General features: G+C 47.5%; 1 protein-coding gene across 3 annotated transcripts in view; it reads right to left on the bottom strand.

Annotated features, from left to right (window-relative positions):
* Positions 1 to 17177, bottom strand: part of RBFOX2 (RNA binding fox-1 homolog 2) — a 165640-nt gene extending 148463 nt beyond the window's left edge. For 2 of the 3 annotated variants that reach the window (XM_054279241.1, XM_054279222.1), the window contains exon 1: positions 16977 to 17177. In XM_054279241.1, the coding sequence (XP_054135216.1) occupies positions 16977 to 17177 (201 nt within the window). The remainder of the gene's footprint in view (positions 1 to 16976) is intronic. The other variant, XM_054279231.1, reaches the window with a different exon arrangement.
* Between the last annotated feature and the right edge of the window lie 1292 nt (positions 17178 to 18469).

Below are 18469 nucleotides of genomic sequence, written 5' to 3'. Positions count from 1 at the left end.
CAGCTCCTCCATTTATATTTAGTACACCAGTGAAGAAAGCAGCAGTCTCTAATTAAACAGACACAGCACAATCTTCGCTGAGGGATCAAACGCACCAGAAACCTTCCCCTTCCTGGTGCCACGGCTCCCTGGGAAGCCAGGCTCTCACGCTGCTGCGGAAACCATCCCAGCCGGGTGAGTCACCAGCGCTATCCCCCAACGGGCATGATCCACAGGGCCTCTGGAAACAGCTGCTGGGAGATCAGCAGAAAGAGAGAAATCAGACAAGATCCCAATTCTGCCTGCTCCAAGAGGATTGTTTTATTCTTCTCACTTTGTCTCCCCCATGCCTCCAGGGACCTGTCTCCCTATTGAAGGGGGTGACAGCCATCGTTTTAGCTTCACTGACACCATCATGGATTCTGTAAGCCGGAAGAAACTTCTATGATGTACGTCTTAATGTACAGAGAGAGCCTCTTGGAAGAGCTCCTGTGCAGCAAGGTCTCAGGCCATTACTTAGCATGAGGGAAAAGGAAAGCAGAACAAATTGGAGGGGACAGAGGGTTTCAGTTTGGGAGTGCAGTGCTCTGTCAAACACAGCCAAAGCAGCTTTTTATATCCCCAAGATTTACAGCTCTCACCTACTTCCCCAACTCAAATCTTTCATGGAATTTACTGATTTTCTACAAGCTCTGCACTATAAAACAATCCCAGTTCTTTTCATGTTTGCATTTGGCACAAACAGTGCTGGCATTGCTTGGACACATGCTGCCCAAATTCAGAGAATAAAGATGAAGGATGCAATTTTCCTGTAGCTTTAAATTCATTATAAGAAGCACTTTTCTTAAGTGATCCTACTCACTCCAAGAAAATCGGAGCTATTTTATATCATGACATTCAACCTACAGGAAACAGCAAAGTGTTGAAGAGGAATATTCAGAGAGAGGAAACAGCAGGAAAGGGACTAGATGAGTATCCTCAACACACAAAGTTTTCCAGCTCCGTTTCACTTCCTGGGCCAGCTGAGAGTCACTGAGCAGCACTGTGCTGTGCCCAGCTGAAAACGTGAAACTCAACCCCCTGACAATCAAAGGAAGGGTGGGAATCTCTCAATGAGCCGGCCCAGGAGGTGGAATACTGGCCAAACCTCATTACAGGGCATCTCCTGCCTTTCTCTCCTCTGCTGCTTGCTCACTGTGACATCCAAGCTATCAGTCACAGAACTCAGCAGCGTGCAGCCGCCTGTACCCCCCTGCCCAGAGCCTCCCCGTACACTCCCCAGCATGCAGCAGTAATTGCCTTTCCTATTAGCCCACAGCGACAACAGCTGCCATGGCAACCAGCAATGATTTTAATAAGTCTGGTCTGTTTTCAAGGGCAGCACACGCGTGCCGGCACATGAGCACGCTGCAGACACGCGCCAGGGGGAAGGAGGACCTGCCACCAAATACAAAGACAGAGCTGAAAACACGCTTGGATCAGAGAAACAGTGGATGAGCAAACATTTACCCCCCTCTTCTGCAGGAGGAACGGATGTCCACCCACTTCTAAAGCAAAGTGGACGTGAGAGGGGTTGGCAGTGGTATGGTGGTGTTAAATGCGCAAAGGCTCTCCTTGAGGAGCTACAGATACTACCAGGTGACAGAAGTGACAGGCAGCTGCACTGTGGATATGTTGTGCCACATCACCCCGCACACTGCTGCTGTCAGCACTGCTGAGATGGACACAGCCAGCACTGGACACCAGCTTGCCTCTCAAAAGAACAGCAGAGGAACACATCCACCATGGTGGAGGCAGCTGGATTTAGAGATAAATTATTCTCTTTGGCATTACTTATTTTCTATGAGATCAAGAAAAAGAAGCTCCAAGCCAAATGGAGCACAGAGAGAAAGGATCACTTCTTTCAGAACCTATTTACCCCCAGCTTAGCCTCGAGGTATGATTTCACACCATGCACCCCAACAAAGAAGCTGTGCCCACTGTAAATACCCCACAAACACAAGGATTGGTGGCCCAGAGTAAAGGGGTATTCGGTCAGACCAACTTACACCAGGTGGTCTAAAGCTGCCTAACCCACTAGTACTGACACAACATTTGCAAATCATAAATTTAGTACTACTGGGGTTTTTTCAAAAGCCTTTTGAAGGTTTAGTTTAATCAGCTGTCCATCATCCACTCACCAGCTGCTACAAAGGGACAATTTCTGCTATGCAAACTGCACCAGTATCTGTAAACTCCACATAAAAGACTTGGAGGAAACAGACAAGAGAAGCAAACATGATACACTGAAGCCCAGAATTCCAAATTAGCTGCAAAACTAAGCATATAGTATCATTCCAGTCTCACAAGCTATGCAGACTCATAGGAGAGGGGAAAAAGAAAAAAGTAAATCTGCAGCACCTTTTTCACCATATAATGTATTTTACACAAGCCTAAAGAAAATATGAAACATCTAACAGCTGCATGCAGATCCATATATTTAATTAATTTGAATTTTGAATTTTGGTGCTAGGGAAAGACGCTGTAAAACACTGCAAACTACCTTTTGCTAATACAGCAAGCTGATGCAGAGTAAGGCAAGAGCAGCGTGCAGCTCACCATGTGTTCCAAACAGCCCCCAAGGACCACCCTTTAGATGGAGGGGGCAGCAATAAAGGAGGCCACCTAGTTCAAACAAGGGGAGGAAAGATGGCCACTGAACCCAGTGCTCTGAGATTTCTGCTCCTCTGCAGGTGACCTGGGACTTATTTCATTTCTCTGTGCACCATCTCACACCACCTTTCTTCCTAACATGAATACTATGCAATTAGGATTTAAGAGGGGCTCAAATCCAGGATAACTGAGGCTAGGCTAAAGAATACTGGGACATTTAACTGCTAAAAACAAAGGATTAAATCAATGAACAGGAACCAAGAGTTCTGTTTTGATTCCTGTAATGCTATCTGCCTTGAATAAACTCTGTGGATACACTAGTCTTTGGCTAGCCCATACAGGACAGAAAAACTTCCTGCTACCTAGTGACTGAGCCACATGGGAAGCAGTGGACAAAAAAGACTTCTGGGAACCTACAGCTCTCTTCATCTGCCACCTGAGCCATGACTGTAAACCCCTCCCCCAAGCAGTAACACTACCTCATTTCGCTGTACATCCTCCCTTTCCAAGCAGCACATGAAAATGATGCTCCATCCCTGCCAGACTCATTGCTGCCCAGGGGTTTAAATACAGCAGCAATGAATTGACTGGTCTTGTTAATTTAATTCAGCTACATGGGAAATCTGTAAACAGAAGCACAAGCCATGACAATACTATCAGAGGACTCTGAACACAGAACTGAAAAATTTGCCTTTGGTTATCACTGCTAACCACACAAGGAAGAAGAAATTTTCATACTGGATATTTTACACTTTTACTGTTTAAGCTCTTGCAGGTAAGAAGAAAGTTTCCTACAGGCAACACTGCTTTTTCTAACCTGCCAATTAGTTTCACACACAAATGTGTGTGTGAAATGTCAGTCAAATTCTGAATTAGCATTTGACTAGATACACTTTCAGCAGCTTCAATCCAGGGCTAATTTAACAGATGTCACAGTACCCCTTGAGTCCCTAGGGAAGGGCAGGACTACCTGCCCTGGCTCCACTGGGACAGAGCAGCCTTTGGGAGAGCACTGATAACCACATCCCATGCTCCCTTGCCACTGCAATCTTATTTTCACAGTACACCTGTTCAAATGCAGCCTGTACAAATGCAACAGTAATTTTTTTCAAGCAACTTCATGAAGATAGTTGCCTCCACGATGCAATAACCATCTGTGTATAAGCACATTGTTCAGAGAGCAAAGCTAACCATCCAACAGACTCTGCACCCCAGGAAAATCCATACAAGACAAAAATATTTACCTGCAAAGTAAAGTTGGGAAGTGACCTATTAAGAAGCTCTCCCCTACTTAATGTCACTGTATTCATTATCAAAAATCCTGCCCAGGAAGTCAGAGGTAGAGAAAGCCTTACAATGGTAGGAATTCACCCATGGAAGAACAACAATGCCACATGTTTACTCCAGCACAAGGGATTCAGAGATTTAGGGACGGTCTTTAAAATCCTGTCCTAAAAACAACAGTAAAAATTGTCAATCCCAGAACCAAGCAGACAGATCTGCAGACCTCAGAATCTTTAATTGCAAACTTCCAACATTTCGGGCATCAAGAAACTGGTGACACAGTATAAGAAATTGCTTAGGAGAGTGTACATAAAATTTCTATTTACCTGAGGATTAGGTAAACTACACAAGCCAAACAAAGCACTTGATACTACTGTGCCAGCAGGTCTGGTCAGTTTATCCACTGTAGTGCACCTTTTCCAGTCTACATGCATCATCTCTTTATCAAGCACCAAATCCAAGAGAACCAACTTCACAGAATACCTTACAACAGACATGAGAGCCCAAGCACAGATATTTTATGTTTATTTAATCACAAACCTCATAAAAGAGCTTGCTGACACCTTGTCAGCAACAGTGACTAGCAGACACCAGGCATCTTGGAAGGTTTCAGTGCACAGGAGAGTCAAACACACCCACCTCCTGCTACACTTCCCAAGGATGGTCAGGGACAGGCACAACTTCAGGCAGACTGTCATCACATTCAAGTCACAGCCAGAGAGTTCCTCATTCTGAGGTAACAGGGCCAATTCTCTCCATTCTGCCCACAGATTCCACACATCTACAGAAATCCAACAGAAACAAGAACATCGGATGATCCAGATCTACCGAATCACTATCCACTCCCCATCTACATATTAAAACATGCAGACTGGCTAGTCTTTCTCTGATGCCTCAGAGTTTTGGATGCCAGAAAGGAAAAGAAAGGAGAACCAGGTCACCAAAGGTCAAAAATAGTGGCTGCTACAGAAAGGATGGAACAAATGCTGGAAAAATGGAGCTGCCAAACTCTGCCCCTATGAGCTACTCCTATGGTAAATGTCTGCAGTAATCATGAGGTTCAAAAATGAAATAAATACCCCATGGGGAGGGGAGCAAAAACTATTTTCCTGTTTTCACTAGAAAGGTCATGCCTATTTAAGGAAACCCTCCCAAGGAACATGGATATGCTCCATCACATCCATCAACTAAGAGTCCAGAGTTAAGTGTAATCACTCATCAAAGAATTCCTAGTCCTTAAAGGGGTCGTGGTTGAAGCAAACCCAACTCATGCTACTCCTGGCATGCCAAGCAGTCACAAATACTTGTTACTGCCCAAGATGAAAACATCAACCCACTGACCAGAAAAGAAAGAATTCTTACTTAACCCTTGAAGCAATAAATAACAGGACGAAAACACACACACAAGAAGTCTCATAGCACTTCCATCTACTCAAGTCAATACCTTCCCCATGGGAAACAAGCACCCCCACAAGAACTTATACATTGGTCTGGCTGAAAGAGAGAGATACACTCAGACATGTTATTGGACCTATAGACAGAGAGGTTAGTGGTGTTAATTTGTGATTTATCAACAGATAAAACTTATTTTTCTGAAACTGTAGCATTTGGCCCTGACCATATGATATTCCTGTTGAAAGCCAGAAGACATCAGGCAAGATGGTGAAATGCAGCAAGCCTGTCCTGGAAGGATCTAATTAGGGGACAGAGACAAACACAAAAACCAGACCTAACCATGAACATAATTTCAATTTCCTGGCAAAGCCACAAAGAAACATATATGTGTGTATATAGACAGGTATCAGGTGGTCAGACAATATATACTCAAATATGAGTCTTAGCCTCATTCACCACATCCATCACAACAGCACTGATGGTGCACAAGTGGGCACTGAGAGAAGGGATGGACAGATTGTATGCTGGTTTGGGCTTGGATAGAGTTAATTTTCTTCACAGTAGCTGTTATGGGGCTGTGTTTTGGATTTGTGCTGGAAACAGTGTTGATAATTCAGGGATGTTTTAGTTACTGCTAAGCAGTGCTTACACAGAGTCAAGGCCTTTCTGCTTCACCCCACCAGTGAGGAGGAGGCTGGGGTGCACAAGAAATTGCACAAAACACAGCCAGAACAGCTGACCCCAACTGACCCAAGGGATATTCCATACCACATGGCATCATGGTCAGCACATAAAGCTGAGGGAAGAAAGAGAAAGGGGAGACATTCAGAGTGAAGCCTGTCTTCCCAAATCAACATTACAAATGATGAAGCCCTGCTTTCCCTGGGGATGCCTGAAGCCTGCCTGCTCATGGGAAGTGGTGACAAAGGAATTCCTTGCATGCATGGCTTTTGCTTTACCTGTTAAACTGCCCTTATCTCAACCCACAAGTTTTTTTACTTTTAGTCTTCTCATTCTCTCCCCTATCCCAGTGGGAAGGAGTGAGCAGCTGTGTGGGGCTTAGTTGCCAGCTAAGATTAAACCACAACAGATGGAAACACTACAGAGTGAAGTTCCACTGTAACCCTCTCTATCTGACAATCAAAATCCACAGTTGGTCCATTTCCTTTTACATTCTCCTCCTCTTCTCTGAAGTATTCTCTGGCCCATGGTTGATGTCCAACCGTCACACAGACAGCACTGTTCCCAAATGCCACCATCACCTCCTGCTGAGTCCATCCCACCATCCACAGCAATGGCCTTGCCTCCTCTGTCTGTGACTGTGACATCTCAGCTCAGCTCTCACAACATGAGGCACCTGCCATGCCTCTTAGGGAAATCTACCCAGCCCAGGAAGTCACTTTTCCAAGAAGCGGTAAGGTATAAAGGTCAGATTGGGAAAAACCTGCTATATCCAGCTGGTGACACTAGCAGATGCCAGGTCTCCACTGGATTAACGTGAGCTTTGGAGAGGACACCAGCTTCATCTTCTCCCCTCGCTTCAAGGCAATGAGAATTCCCATAACACATGGAGAGGCACAAAGAAGGCATCACCAGGTCAGTCTTTATAGCCTCTTTCCAAAAAGCAGTGGGATGGGGTGTTTATTCCTCCCCTACAGCTTTATACTACTTCCAGTGTTGTAGTCTGACAATCCTAGCAGTAAGATCAGGCATCCAGCCAAAACTAGGCTTACTGTCTGGGGCTCTCTGAAAGTGACAAAACCCCAGCCCTATAACACAGTTCTGCCCCACCTTTACTCAGGTAAGGAGAACTGAATACCCATGAAGAAGCAATAAAAAGCAGGCAGTGGTGGAATGCATGAAGGACTCATTATTCAGCAAACAAAAAGCAAATACCAAGTCCGTGATCAACCAGGTATTTTTCACCTGAGACACCTGTATCCCAAGTGGCAGGATTCCTCTGCAGCCCTAATGTGTCATGAAGTCTCCTCAGCAAACATGCCTCTGTCCTCCTTGCTGACCACAAGCACCCACACAGAGACCTGTGCTCCAAGGAAAGGGGGAGAGCTGCCAGACCCCACTGGGAGCCAGCACAGGGATTGGTCAGAAGCCAGTTCCTGCCTTTGCTGTCCACACAGCAGCTCTTTGCCTCTTAACAGACCAAAACATGCTTTTTAACTCAAAAGGCAGTGTAGCTACATTCTCTCCTAAAATAGCAACTACAAAAGTCAAGGGCTGCAGATTAAAAAATAGCAACTATCCATGCAACTTCCAGTGTTTCCTCATGTGCAGGGATGTTACAATAAATCAGGATTATGCGCTACTTGTTCCTAATTCCTACTACATTCAAGCCTAAAAAGTGCTGTGTTCTGAGCAGTAGAAACAGCTGCAGAAACCAAAAGTTAGGTGGTTTAGTAGTTTAAGACAAGTAGCATCCATTCTACTTTAAAAGTTAGTTCAATTTCAAACCTTATCTTCCAAGTAAAATTTCACTATGTTGCTGACCAATCTCCTTAATTCAAGCTATTCTGGCTATTCTGCTGGGTTTTAAGATAAAGGCAACATCACTGTACATTTGCCCAACATGACACCCTCAAGGATCAGTCTATGGAAGCAGGAGGCATATATATATATATATAGTGGAAGATGCAGAGAGCTGTAGATCAAGGATTAAAACATCACCAAAACCTGACCTCAATAAAAAAAAAACCCAGCTACAATCAAAAAGACAAAAATAAATTAGATTGTAAATGTCAATCTTTTTTTTCTTTTTTTTTTTTTTGCAAATCTGGTCTTGCTATCAGGTACTTCAATCCCCCACTTCCACAACAAGACACAGTATACCTTTTCTACCTCTCAGGAAACTAAAAAATAAAATCATTAGTACCTGTGAAGCACTCACACTATTGTGGTGAGTACTGTAGAAGAGACCATTAAAAATTAATAAGTCTGTACTCAGTACAAGGTTTAGGTTATCTGCAATATTTCAGTTTGGTGTCATACATGAGATGAAAGAGAAGAAATGAAATATTGGATAGTCCAAAACCTGACCTTACACCCATTTTAACTGGTTCCATTAAGTTTAATAGCGCCTCAGCACCATCCGTTAGCTGCACTTGCAGAGATGAAATCATCTCCAAAAATGTAAAAGCTATGACCACAGAATTATGACCTCACTTGATGCCTTCCTGTCACATCCTCCTGCTGGGCAGTTACTGGCTATGAGTCCCAGCCCCTTTAGTGCAGATGCACCAGGAATTAAAGTCTCCCCAGCTGCAGCCTGCCGTACACAGGTTCACCCAGGCTCACTTCTCAGTCTCCTCAATCCTCTGCAAGGAGGAGACAGCACCTGCACTTCCAGACCACCCAGGACAAACCTAACTCCAGCACCACTGCAGAGCTGCACACCTCTTCCTAGAACTAGAGCACTCAGAGCATTCTGCATTTCCATACACTTCAACTTCTGCTTTGGACAAAACAAATTACAGGATGGGCAGGTGCTTCAGAAGCCAGCTGGATTCTCCTGCAGGCTGTCCAAGAGACATTCAAATCTGCTGCTGCAAATCAGCAGCAGTGCTGCATACACTTTATTGCCTCAGTTTCCCCCATGATTCAAATAATTCCTGAGGCCGCTGTGACATAAACACCTGTCTCCCACCCTCACACATGCCACCAGCCCCAGGACATCTGTCCATACCATGCTGCCAGCCCCCACTTCCCTTGGTATGCCCCATGTGCTGCAGCAACATCACAGCCTAGGCTTCCTTCCCTGAATGAACCTTTTGGATCTCCCCAGGCTGGGTGGCTGGTCCTACTCATGGGAGCAGAAGCAGCACCACTCAGAGAGGGGTCTTAAATCCCAGGAACAACCCCAGGTGACTCCAAAGCTGAGCTTCAAGAACTAGTGCCTATAGGCAAGGAGAAGCACCTCCAAGACCTACTCCATCCTGGTCCAGCTTTGCTCCAAAGCTGCACAGGGCTTTTAACATGAAATAAGGGTAGGAAAGAGCCCTCTGATGGACCTGCTTTCCAGGACAGCAGAGTACAAAGGGCAACGAAGAAGCCATTGCTTACACTTCCCCTCATTTCTTCTTCCCACAAAAGGGAAGCAAAGACACAGAACAGAATAAAATCAAAGAGTCAGACAGAGATGGCTCTGGAGCACGATCTCTCACAGGAGCTGCTTGGACAAACAGGCTTGGCTACTCCATCCAGAGACCCAGGAAGATGGCGCCCAGCCCTGCAGCTGGGCAGAGCCTGGCCTTCCCCCACCTCCCTGCCTGAGGTCAGTGAGCAGGCTGGAGGAAAGGCGACCTTCCCACCCCTATCCGGGCAGGAGAACGGCAACCACAAGCAGCAATTTATAGCACCAGGATCCCAGCTAGAGCCTCCCTTCAGCCCACACAGCACTAAATCAAGGCTTTTTAGTGATGCCTTGGTGGGATTTTCTTCCTGGGCATCACCCTAACAGTGACAACCACTCCAAATGTCTGCAAGAATCTCCTGCAGAAATAGCAGTGGGAAAGCTGTGCAGAAAGCCTAAATTTAAAGTGCACAATGCCCCAGTCCCTTGAAGAAATCTGAGCTGGATCCAGATCCCAAGGCCTCAGAAGCCTCTGGGGAGCATATTTTGATATTTGTGACACACAGAAAAGCCACATAATGTTGGTTCTTTAGCCTCTCTATTTAAAGAAATTTAGCTATGCACAGTCAGAGGGAAAAAGTGCTGACATGAATGAGGGGTTTTTGCCCCTTAACTGGTGCAGCTTCTTCTTGATCTCTATGCTAATACCTGCATTATTGCTGAGGCAATTATGAGCAGATAAAACCCCATAAATTCATGCAAGAACAGCAACAAGTGCTTCTATTCCATGCTCTCTGAAGCAATCATCCAATCTTTCTGCACCACAAACTCTCCTAGACAAAGGCAAACATAAGCAACAGCCCTGGTGACACACAGCCACTTCAAAAACATGCCAGCCTGAATCCCACTGTCCTATCCAAGTAGATCTCATTACCTCTGTTCTAATCAGTGTGAACCACAAGCACCCTCTGCCCACAGTCCAAAGGTTAGAAGCTGGCACAATGGTATAGCTGACTGAACACCAACGTCGCACCAAGTGAGCTGACAGAAACTGCCAAAGTTTCCTGCTCTGCCCAAGCTGATGCTGGATCCAGCTCCAGTTCAGCTGATGCTGCTCATTAAACAAGGGAACCTTCCTTTCTTTGTGGCCACTTAAATACCTCATATCACTGCTAAGGAGTTGGAGTCCCATTTCTTTGGTCCAGCAAGAGAGCTGACAGGGGTGGTTTAGATAGATGCTGTAAGTATGCATGTATGACAAGCCAAATGAGAGAAAGACTGGAACAGTTCACAAACATTCTGGAAATCTTCCAGAATCCAGAATACAGGTTAGAAATCTAGAAAACTACATGGCTTTTCTCAGCAAAGCTTTCCTGCAGGAGGTAGCCAGACACAGCTGCTCAGCAGGAGAGCTTGGCAGAGCCCTGACAGGGAACACTGCAGGGTCAGGAGGGTGGCATGCTCCAGGACTGGTGAGGACTCTTTTATCCAGCCCCTGCCATCGCTGGACTTGGCTCCTACAAATATCTCTAACTCAGCCTGGAAAAAATGAGATGCATGCAAGAAAGCGAAGCAGAGGGAGGAGGAAGCATGCTGGGGAAAATGTACACACATCTTTCAAACTGAATTTACAAAAGATTGCTGGCAAAATTAAATTTACTGGAGAGCAAAGGGAGTTAAGGCCCAAAATGCAGTCAAGCAGCTCTAATCCCTAAACATTGGGATTATCTCATGACAGCTACACTCGGGTGTCCACTCAATACCACTGTAAAATGTAGATCAACAGAATGCTCCAATGAACTGGAACTCGTTACCTCTAATTGCTTCTCTCACTTCTCTTCTGGATGTTCCTCTGATCCCTCAGCCACTGCATTTCAACAGCAAACACACAGACAGAAGGTCAAGTAATATCAGAGACGGGCAAATTAAATAAGAGATTTCCAGACAACAAAAACATCTGCCCTTCTCCTTCACTTCATACAAAAACTAAGGTTTGCTGAGTGCCACAAGGCAAGTCAGCAGCACAGAGTGACAGGTTTTAAAACATCTTCAACTAATGTGATTCCTGCATTTTCCAGAGGGGCAGAGGTTTCTGTGCAGCCAACCAAACACTGCTAACAACAGGCTTTATTTTTCCAAGCTAACAGGGGTATGTCCTTCAGCAGCAGTTTCCAGGGGGCCACAGACCACACACAGAATCCCACTCAGATCCATCTCAACTTCGGTTTGGCTTCCCTACCTCTAGTGCAAACGAAGCAGCTGATTCATTTTATTTTATTTGACTGCTGCCTCCTTTGCATCTCCTGTGTTCTGGCACTGCTGCTGCCACCAGCCTCAGCAGCAGGGGCTGAAAGGGCGGTCACAGTAAAGCACGAAGGCAGCGCAGGGACACAGCTGCCAAACCTTCAGTGACCAGCACATCTTTGAGACTGCCTTGGACACAGAAGTGCAAACCCCCAGTGCAGAAGGGCAAGGCAGGGGCCCTGCTTGCTGCATCACTGGGAGGAACAGAGGGTACTGCACAGGATGTGCCTGCAAGCTGCTCCAAACTCAGCTGGGTGGGCAACCTTTCCAACATGCAAGGGAGAGAGCAGGCCTCCTGCAAAATACCAGAGTGCTCGTGTTTCTAAACAGGAATTCTGAAAGGAAAAAGAAAAAGTTTATATCTACAGCTGGTACACATATGCAGAAGGAAACCATCTCCAGTAGAGCCAGATCTCTGTTTGGCTTCCAACCTCACAAACGTGGCCATCACCTCTGAACACAAACCTCTGGAATCTACAGAGGAATACGGAGAGAGCTGCGAGGAGTACTAAAGCAAGCAGAATACTTCCCTTGGACTTTCTATTTGCCTGAATATGGCAAAAAAAGAGCCAACATTAAAGCACTCTTAACAACTCTAAAATCCTAACTTTCAGTCTGTTTGCCAAAGGTTTTCTTTGAACTGGAGATTTTCTAAGTGTTCCCAGACTATGTAAAGTCTAACTCATAACATTCAAATATTTAAAAAAAACAAAGGGCAAAAGCAAACAGAGAAACAACAACAAACTTAGAGGTGATTCATTACATCTCATCACATCAGCAACTCTCTGTCGAAACAGCATCCCAGGAAACCTCATCCTGGATCCAAGGCAGGGGTCGAAAGATTGGAACTTCATTCCTTGCACTATAATATCATGTGTCCCCTGCACTGCTCTGCATCTCTTTACAAAGACAGCCATGCCACGAAAAATACGAGGGAGGAAAAAGCTAACCTGATTACACAGCTTTTTCACAATTTACTGGAACTAGATGTTCTCTTCTGTAAGATATAAAAATACAGACTTCCAAAGGGTCCCTCGCAGCACAAAAGCTGTTATTCACTGCCCCCATCTTGATTACAATCCCAGTCTGCCCTCTTACTTGTAAACCCAAACCTATCTAGAAATTATCAGCAGACTGATTTCTTGCCATCCTCTGGAGCACCACAAACAGGCCACAGCTTGGACAAGGACACCGGCTGTCATGAAGCACCAGCCATGTCCCCACTGTCCCCTTTCTGTGGCACCCTGCAGTTCAAGGTCTCCAGTCACTGTGCTGGAAAGAAGTCAGGCTGGTAGAGGGTGTCACAGATCATCTTCTGGCTCACGGTAGGATGAGAAACCACAGACTTTCCTGTGGAGCAAAGACTTATCGTCTATTACATCATCTTTTAGTCACAGGGGACTGATCTCAACACCACTAGTCATCTTTATGAACCCTGTGCTGACATGGCTGAATGACAACACAAAGTCACCACTCATTGCTGCCACTAAAGGTTTATGTGGACTGGGCAAGGCACAGACCACAGCTGCATTAACTGTCTGTCCTGACCAGCTGGCCACGCTCATGGCTGCAAGAAAGGTAATTCTCCAAATACTCAGGGACACTGAGCACACAAGTCATCCATGCAAGAGGAACAGATCACCTCTGTTCACACCTTGCATCTAATTCCACCCATGTATTACCACAAAGTATGATTTTAATTTACTAACCAGCCTAGACCCCATAAAAAAGTTAAATCAAAATTCAGCTTGGGGAGTAAAAGAGGAGCTGATTAACTCATTCAACCCCATGCAAAATAAGGGGATGATAGTTTAGTAACTTTTTCAGCAGTAAACTGTCTGTATACCTCTAGCACCTAGAAGAAGACAAAACCAGCACCCTGGAATAACACCCTTGTCTGCAGTTTGAAAGAGAAAGGGACACTTCCCAGCTAGCCACAACACTTCTCATCTCTCATCACACAAGGAGCAGAGGAGGAGAGAGATTATTGCAAGGGTACTTTCTCTTCCATCTGTGCAGCAGTCAGTATTTTCTAACAAGAAGCAAATACAGCTGCATCAACAACTGCATTTCAGTGCAGTTTCACAAGTGACTTAGGCTAATATAACTTTCTTTTTTTGTCTTCTCCCCTGTGTTAGGCATTGTTTTTACCCAGATCAGCAAGCTGATCCAAATGATTCAATCATCCAAGTCAGCAAACAGAGCATGAGGCAGTTCCTTGCTAGTATTTATACAGTTAAATCAGCAGTACCTTTGGGGCCAAAGCTTACAAACCTGTCCAAATACTTCCAGGTGACATTCCTGGCCGGTAGCATTTGACTTTTGCCATTTAGAGCACAGAGAGAGCTAAAACCCAGCAGTTCCTGGTAGACCTTTTCCTCCCACGCCACGATTAGCTGCAGTATGTCCCAGAAGCAGATAGCAGCCATGATCCGATTTGTCCCAATCCCAACTCAAGCAGCTTTACACCACCCTCCTAACAAGATCAGCACTGGCCAAACACCATTTATCCAGCCTGATCAAAGATGGATTAGATAATGAAACCCTAACTGCATAAGCTGTCTGAGCATGCTGGCCTGAGACAGCAGAAAACAAGAAGCCCAGTAAATCTAAGGGCTATTCGAAGCTTTCAGGTACCCTCAGCCCCAAGGTATTAATAACTAGCTACTGTCTTATCTTCCTATACCCTAGTTTTGATATTTCATGCTAATAGACTGCCCAAAAATCTGTTAGTTTTACAGCTACACTAGTAATTTGTACAGCTAAATGATTTATTTCAGCATTACACACTGTGTTTATATCCTGAGCCATTGGCACTACAGGTTATTCAAAGAAGAAATGGTGGGGGGCATAGCAGCATTCCGTGATTCCTTGCTATCAGTCCAGAGACACGAGGTCACCAAGTTTACACAGCAACAACCCGTGGCTCTGGAACAGGAAGTAGAAAATTGACAGGATCTCCAGGAAAAACAAGGTACGACGGTTGCTGGTCTGATTTCCAGCTTTCAGAAAGCCTCTAGTACACAGGAGAGGGAGGAAAAAAAAACATCAAAGAACAGGCTCTTTATTCCTCTTGCAAGCATTACATACAGTTAAACATAGAGGATTTACTAAAAAGAAGCTGTTATTCTAAAATAAGGTATTTCAAAAGAAGGCACTATCTGAACAGAAATCCTTATGAAGGGCAATCTTGTGTTTTGTCTTTTAAGGAAAAAGATACCGAATTTCCCAAACATTAAAGACCATATTTTTCCTACCTCTGATGTTATTGGTAAGTTTGGCTTCTAATTTGGTACTTCTTGCTTGCAAACACGAGAAGATTCTCCAAATATATAAATTACACTTTTTAAAACTAAAAAAAGTCAAGGGAAACTTCTGGACACAGAATTATAGAACAGTTTGGTTAGAAAGGACCTTAAAGATCACCTAGTTCCAAATGATGGTATGTATTTGCACATACATACATATGTTTATTTTCATCTTTTATAATAAAAGGATTGAAAAAAATTTCCATATACGTACATATGGAAAGATTAAAATTAAGAATGCCAAATAAGTACAATATGAGTGTCTTAATCTGAAGAACAGCTACACTGACTACAGACACACTTAAAAATTGGGCTCTACTAGTTGCACCTCACCTAATTTCTCCACTGTTTCCCACTATTTGGTACAGAAATAAACCCCAGCTTTCTGCTAATTAATCTGACAACCAATCTCTACTGTCATGACCACCAGCACTACACAAACTGCTTCACACACACACTGTTGTAGCTCCATGGCAGAACACTGCAATCTTACCATTCATTGAACAGACAGGACACTTGTCAATGTACATACAGGGAGAGAAATTGTACTAATTTGCAATTAAAAACAAAAAAAAAAAACAAAAAAAAAAAAAAAAAAAAAAAAAAAAAAAAAGAAACACCAGACTTTTGCTAAACCAGCCCAAGTCCCTTCTTGGGCAATTTTCAGTTGATTTACCCAGGTTTATATCAAACCAGCCAGTTAAACCACTATATGCAGGGTAAACTGTGCATCTTCTGCAAGTACACAGGATCTCTGCCTCAGTTGAACTCTGAGGAGCTGGAAGAATTTCATGTCACCATGTTTGTGCACTCATTCATAACTGCTAGCAAGACACACTGTACAAACACTGCGATGCTGAGCATCTTTCTCCTTGCAATTGTACACATTGCCTGAGTCATACCTGACACCTACATGTGGGAGAACACACTACTTCAAGGGATAAAGGAGCACTGCACGATGGGCACTGGCCCTTGGGAGAGCACAGGCAGCAGCAGCGCTTAGGTACAAAGCTCCAGCAAGTGCTCAGGCCACACCGTCACTCTTGGGAAAGACTGATGCTGTGGGGTGGAGAGACCACCATGAAAGGCTGAACATCAGACAGAAACACAAACAAAACCTTCCTGCCACAAGCTGTTTAAAAAATAAGTAATTCTTGAGCGTGAAAACTGGGGACAGCCTGGGAAATAAAGAGTGTTGGCCAGCACTTAGCATCTTGATGAGAAGCACCGTGGAAAGAATAGGATGCTCCCTTTGGAAAGCCAGGAGCACTTACCAACCCCAGAAACGGTGAGAAGAGAAACAAGCTCAGATTAATAAATCACGCTGCTTCCAAAGAGCTCTGATATTCTCATCACGAGAGAAAGAAGCAGAAAAGGCCAGTGCAACTGCCATAATAAAACAGCCCTCCACAACACCCAGACAAAGGGAGGCAGAAACACCTTGGCAGCATCACCCCACAAACACAAAGGCCAACCCACCTGAGACAAGCGATGTTTTGGGGACGATCAAACCGCGCTGGCAGGAGACGACAGAAACGTGGGACTCTGAACCACCCTAGAAGACGCCCCACTGCTCCGCTTCCCCCTTCCCAAGCAGCACCTGGGATTTCTCCCGGTGCTGTGCAAGCCCCAAGCGCCGCGCGTAAACCCCGCCGGGCCCGGAGCGCCGCCGGTGCCCCGCACCCGCACCCGACCCCGACCCCGCGGCCTCCCCCAGTGCCCGGCGGTGCCCGGGGCGCGGACCCGGCGCCGGCTCCCCCAGGGCCCCGCGCCGCCGCCCCACGTGCTGGGCTGCGCCCCGGGAGCCGCCGGGCTCGGCCCGGGGCAGCCGCGCTCGCCTGGCTGCCCGCGGGGAAAGGGCCGCACGCCCGAGCGCAACGCGCCGAATCCCGCAAACCGAAATCAACGCGGCCCGGCCCGGCCGAGCCCCGGGGAGGGAGAACCGGGGACGGCCCGGCCCTGCCCGCTACCTGCATGCCGCCGCCGTCGGCCTCCGCCTCCGTCCGCAGCCGCTTGCTGTGGCCGCCCTCCGCGCCGTCCCCGCCGGGCATGGGCTGCTCCAGCTCCGGCTCCCGCTTCACGCCGCGGGCGGACCCCGCGCCGCCGCCGGCCAGGAGCTGCGGCTGTGGCTGCTGTGGCTGCTGCTGCGGGGGCTGGCCGCCCTCCGCCATCCGCGCCGCCGGAGCCCCGGCCGCCCCCCGCCCCGATCGCCCCGCTCTGTCACCGCGGCGCCCGGCGCTGCCGGAGGAGCAGGAGCAGCAGGAGGAGAAGGAGGACGGCGGCGAGCCCTGCGCCGCGACCGGAGCAGCAGCGGGCGCGCCGGGCTCCGACCCACCGGAGCGCCTCGGTCACGGGCTCGGCGGCGGCTGGGGAGGGGCCGGAGCCCCTCGGCAATCTCCGGAAACACCGCCGGAGCAGGGCGACCCCCGCTCGGAAACCTTCGGCGGCGGCGGCGGCGCCGGGCGGGGCGGGGCGCGGGCGGAGCGCGGGGCGGGGCGGGGCCGGCGCGGGGCTCCGGGCGCCGCGGAGCCGCACGGGGCGGCGGGAAATGGCCGCTCGGCCCGGCCCGGCCCGGCCGGCCCCGCCGCACCGCGTTCGGCACCGGGGCTGCGCCGAGCCCGCCCCGGGTCCGGCCGCCACCGCCCTCCGGGTGCGGGACCACCGGCGGGGCTGCGGCGGTCACGGTGGCCGGAGCAGTGCGGGGCACCCAGCCCTCGGGCACAGCCGGGTCCCCCGTCACGGGCCGGCTTGATCCTAGCCCCGCCGGCGCAGAGCTGCCTGTCGGCGTGAGGTTTCCGCAGAGCTTCCCTAAGGAGCTGAGGCGAATCTGGGGTGATGGGTGCTGGCCTGACCCCCGCTCTAGGTTAGGAGGATCCAGCGGCCCGGGATGTGCTGCCCAGCTCCGGAGCCCCGTATCCCGCTCAGAGCGGCCTCGCATCCCTCGGTGCATTGTGTGCGTTCCGGCCTTTTCCAGGCCTCCTCCCTGCACCTCCCTCCAGGGCTCACCTCGCAGCCCCAGAGCACATCTGATCCCTTGAGAAAGGGCTGTGCTGGTTTCTTGTCCCTAATGGCCTCCGTGGGTTTCTGTTGCACCTACATATGTATAAATATATCTTCTCATTTTTTCTGCTGCATATGACTTCCAACCAGATGGAGACAGCAGTCTGCAAGAACCCAAAGCCTTTTCATCAGTCCTTCTGTGTGTCTCCATGGTTTTGATCTTGAGGAACAAATTTGGGATCCTCAACCAACACATAAAGTTGTTTTTATTATTCAGCTGCTGTCTGGTAGCACAAAGGGCAATATCTGCTCTAGAATGAGGAAGGCATAGGCAGCCTGCGGTGTCCTGAACGTGGTCTGGAAGCCATGGCAACTTGATGGAGAGCTAATCCACAGATCATAATACAAATCTGTGGTTGGCTTGATTATGGGATGGGAATGACACTCCTGCCTGCCGACAGTT

This window comes from Melozone crissalis, unplaced genomic scaffold, assembly GCF_028551555.1.
Source record: "Melozone crissalis strain CALT ecotype California unplaced genomic scaffold, PUWL_Pcris_2 ptg000004l_1, whole genome shotgun sequence".
Classification (NCBI taxonomy): Eukaryota; Metazoa; Chordata; class Aves; order Passeriformes; family Passerellidae; genus Melozone; species Melozone crissalis.
This window is presented reverse-complemented; position numbering and strand designations above follow the sequence as displayed.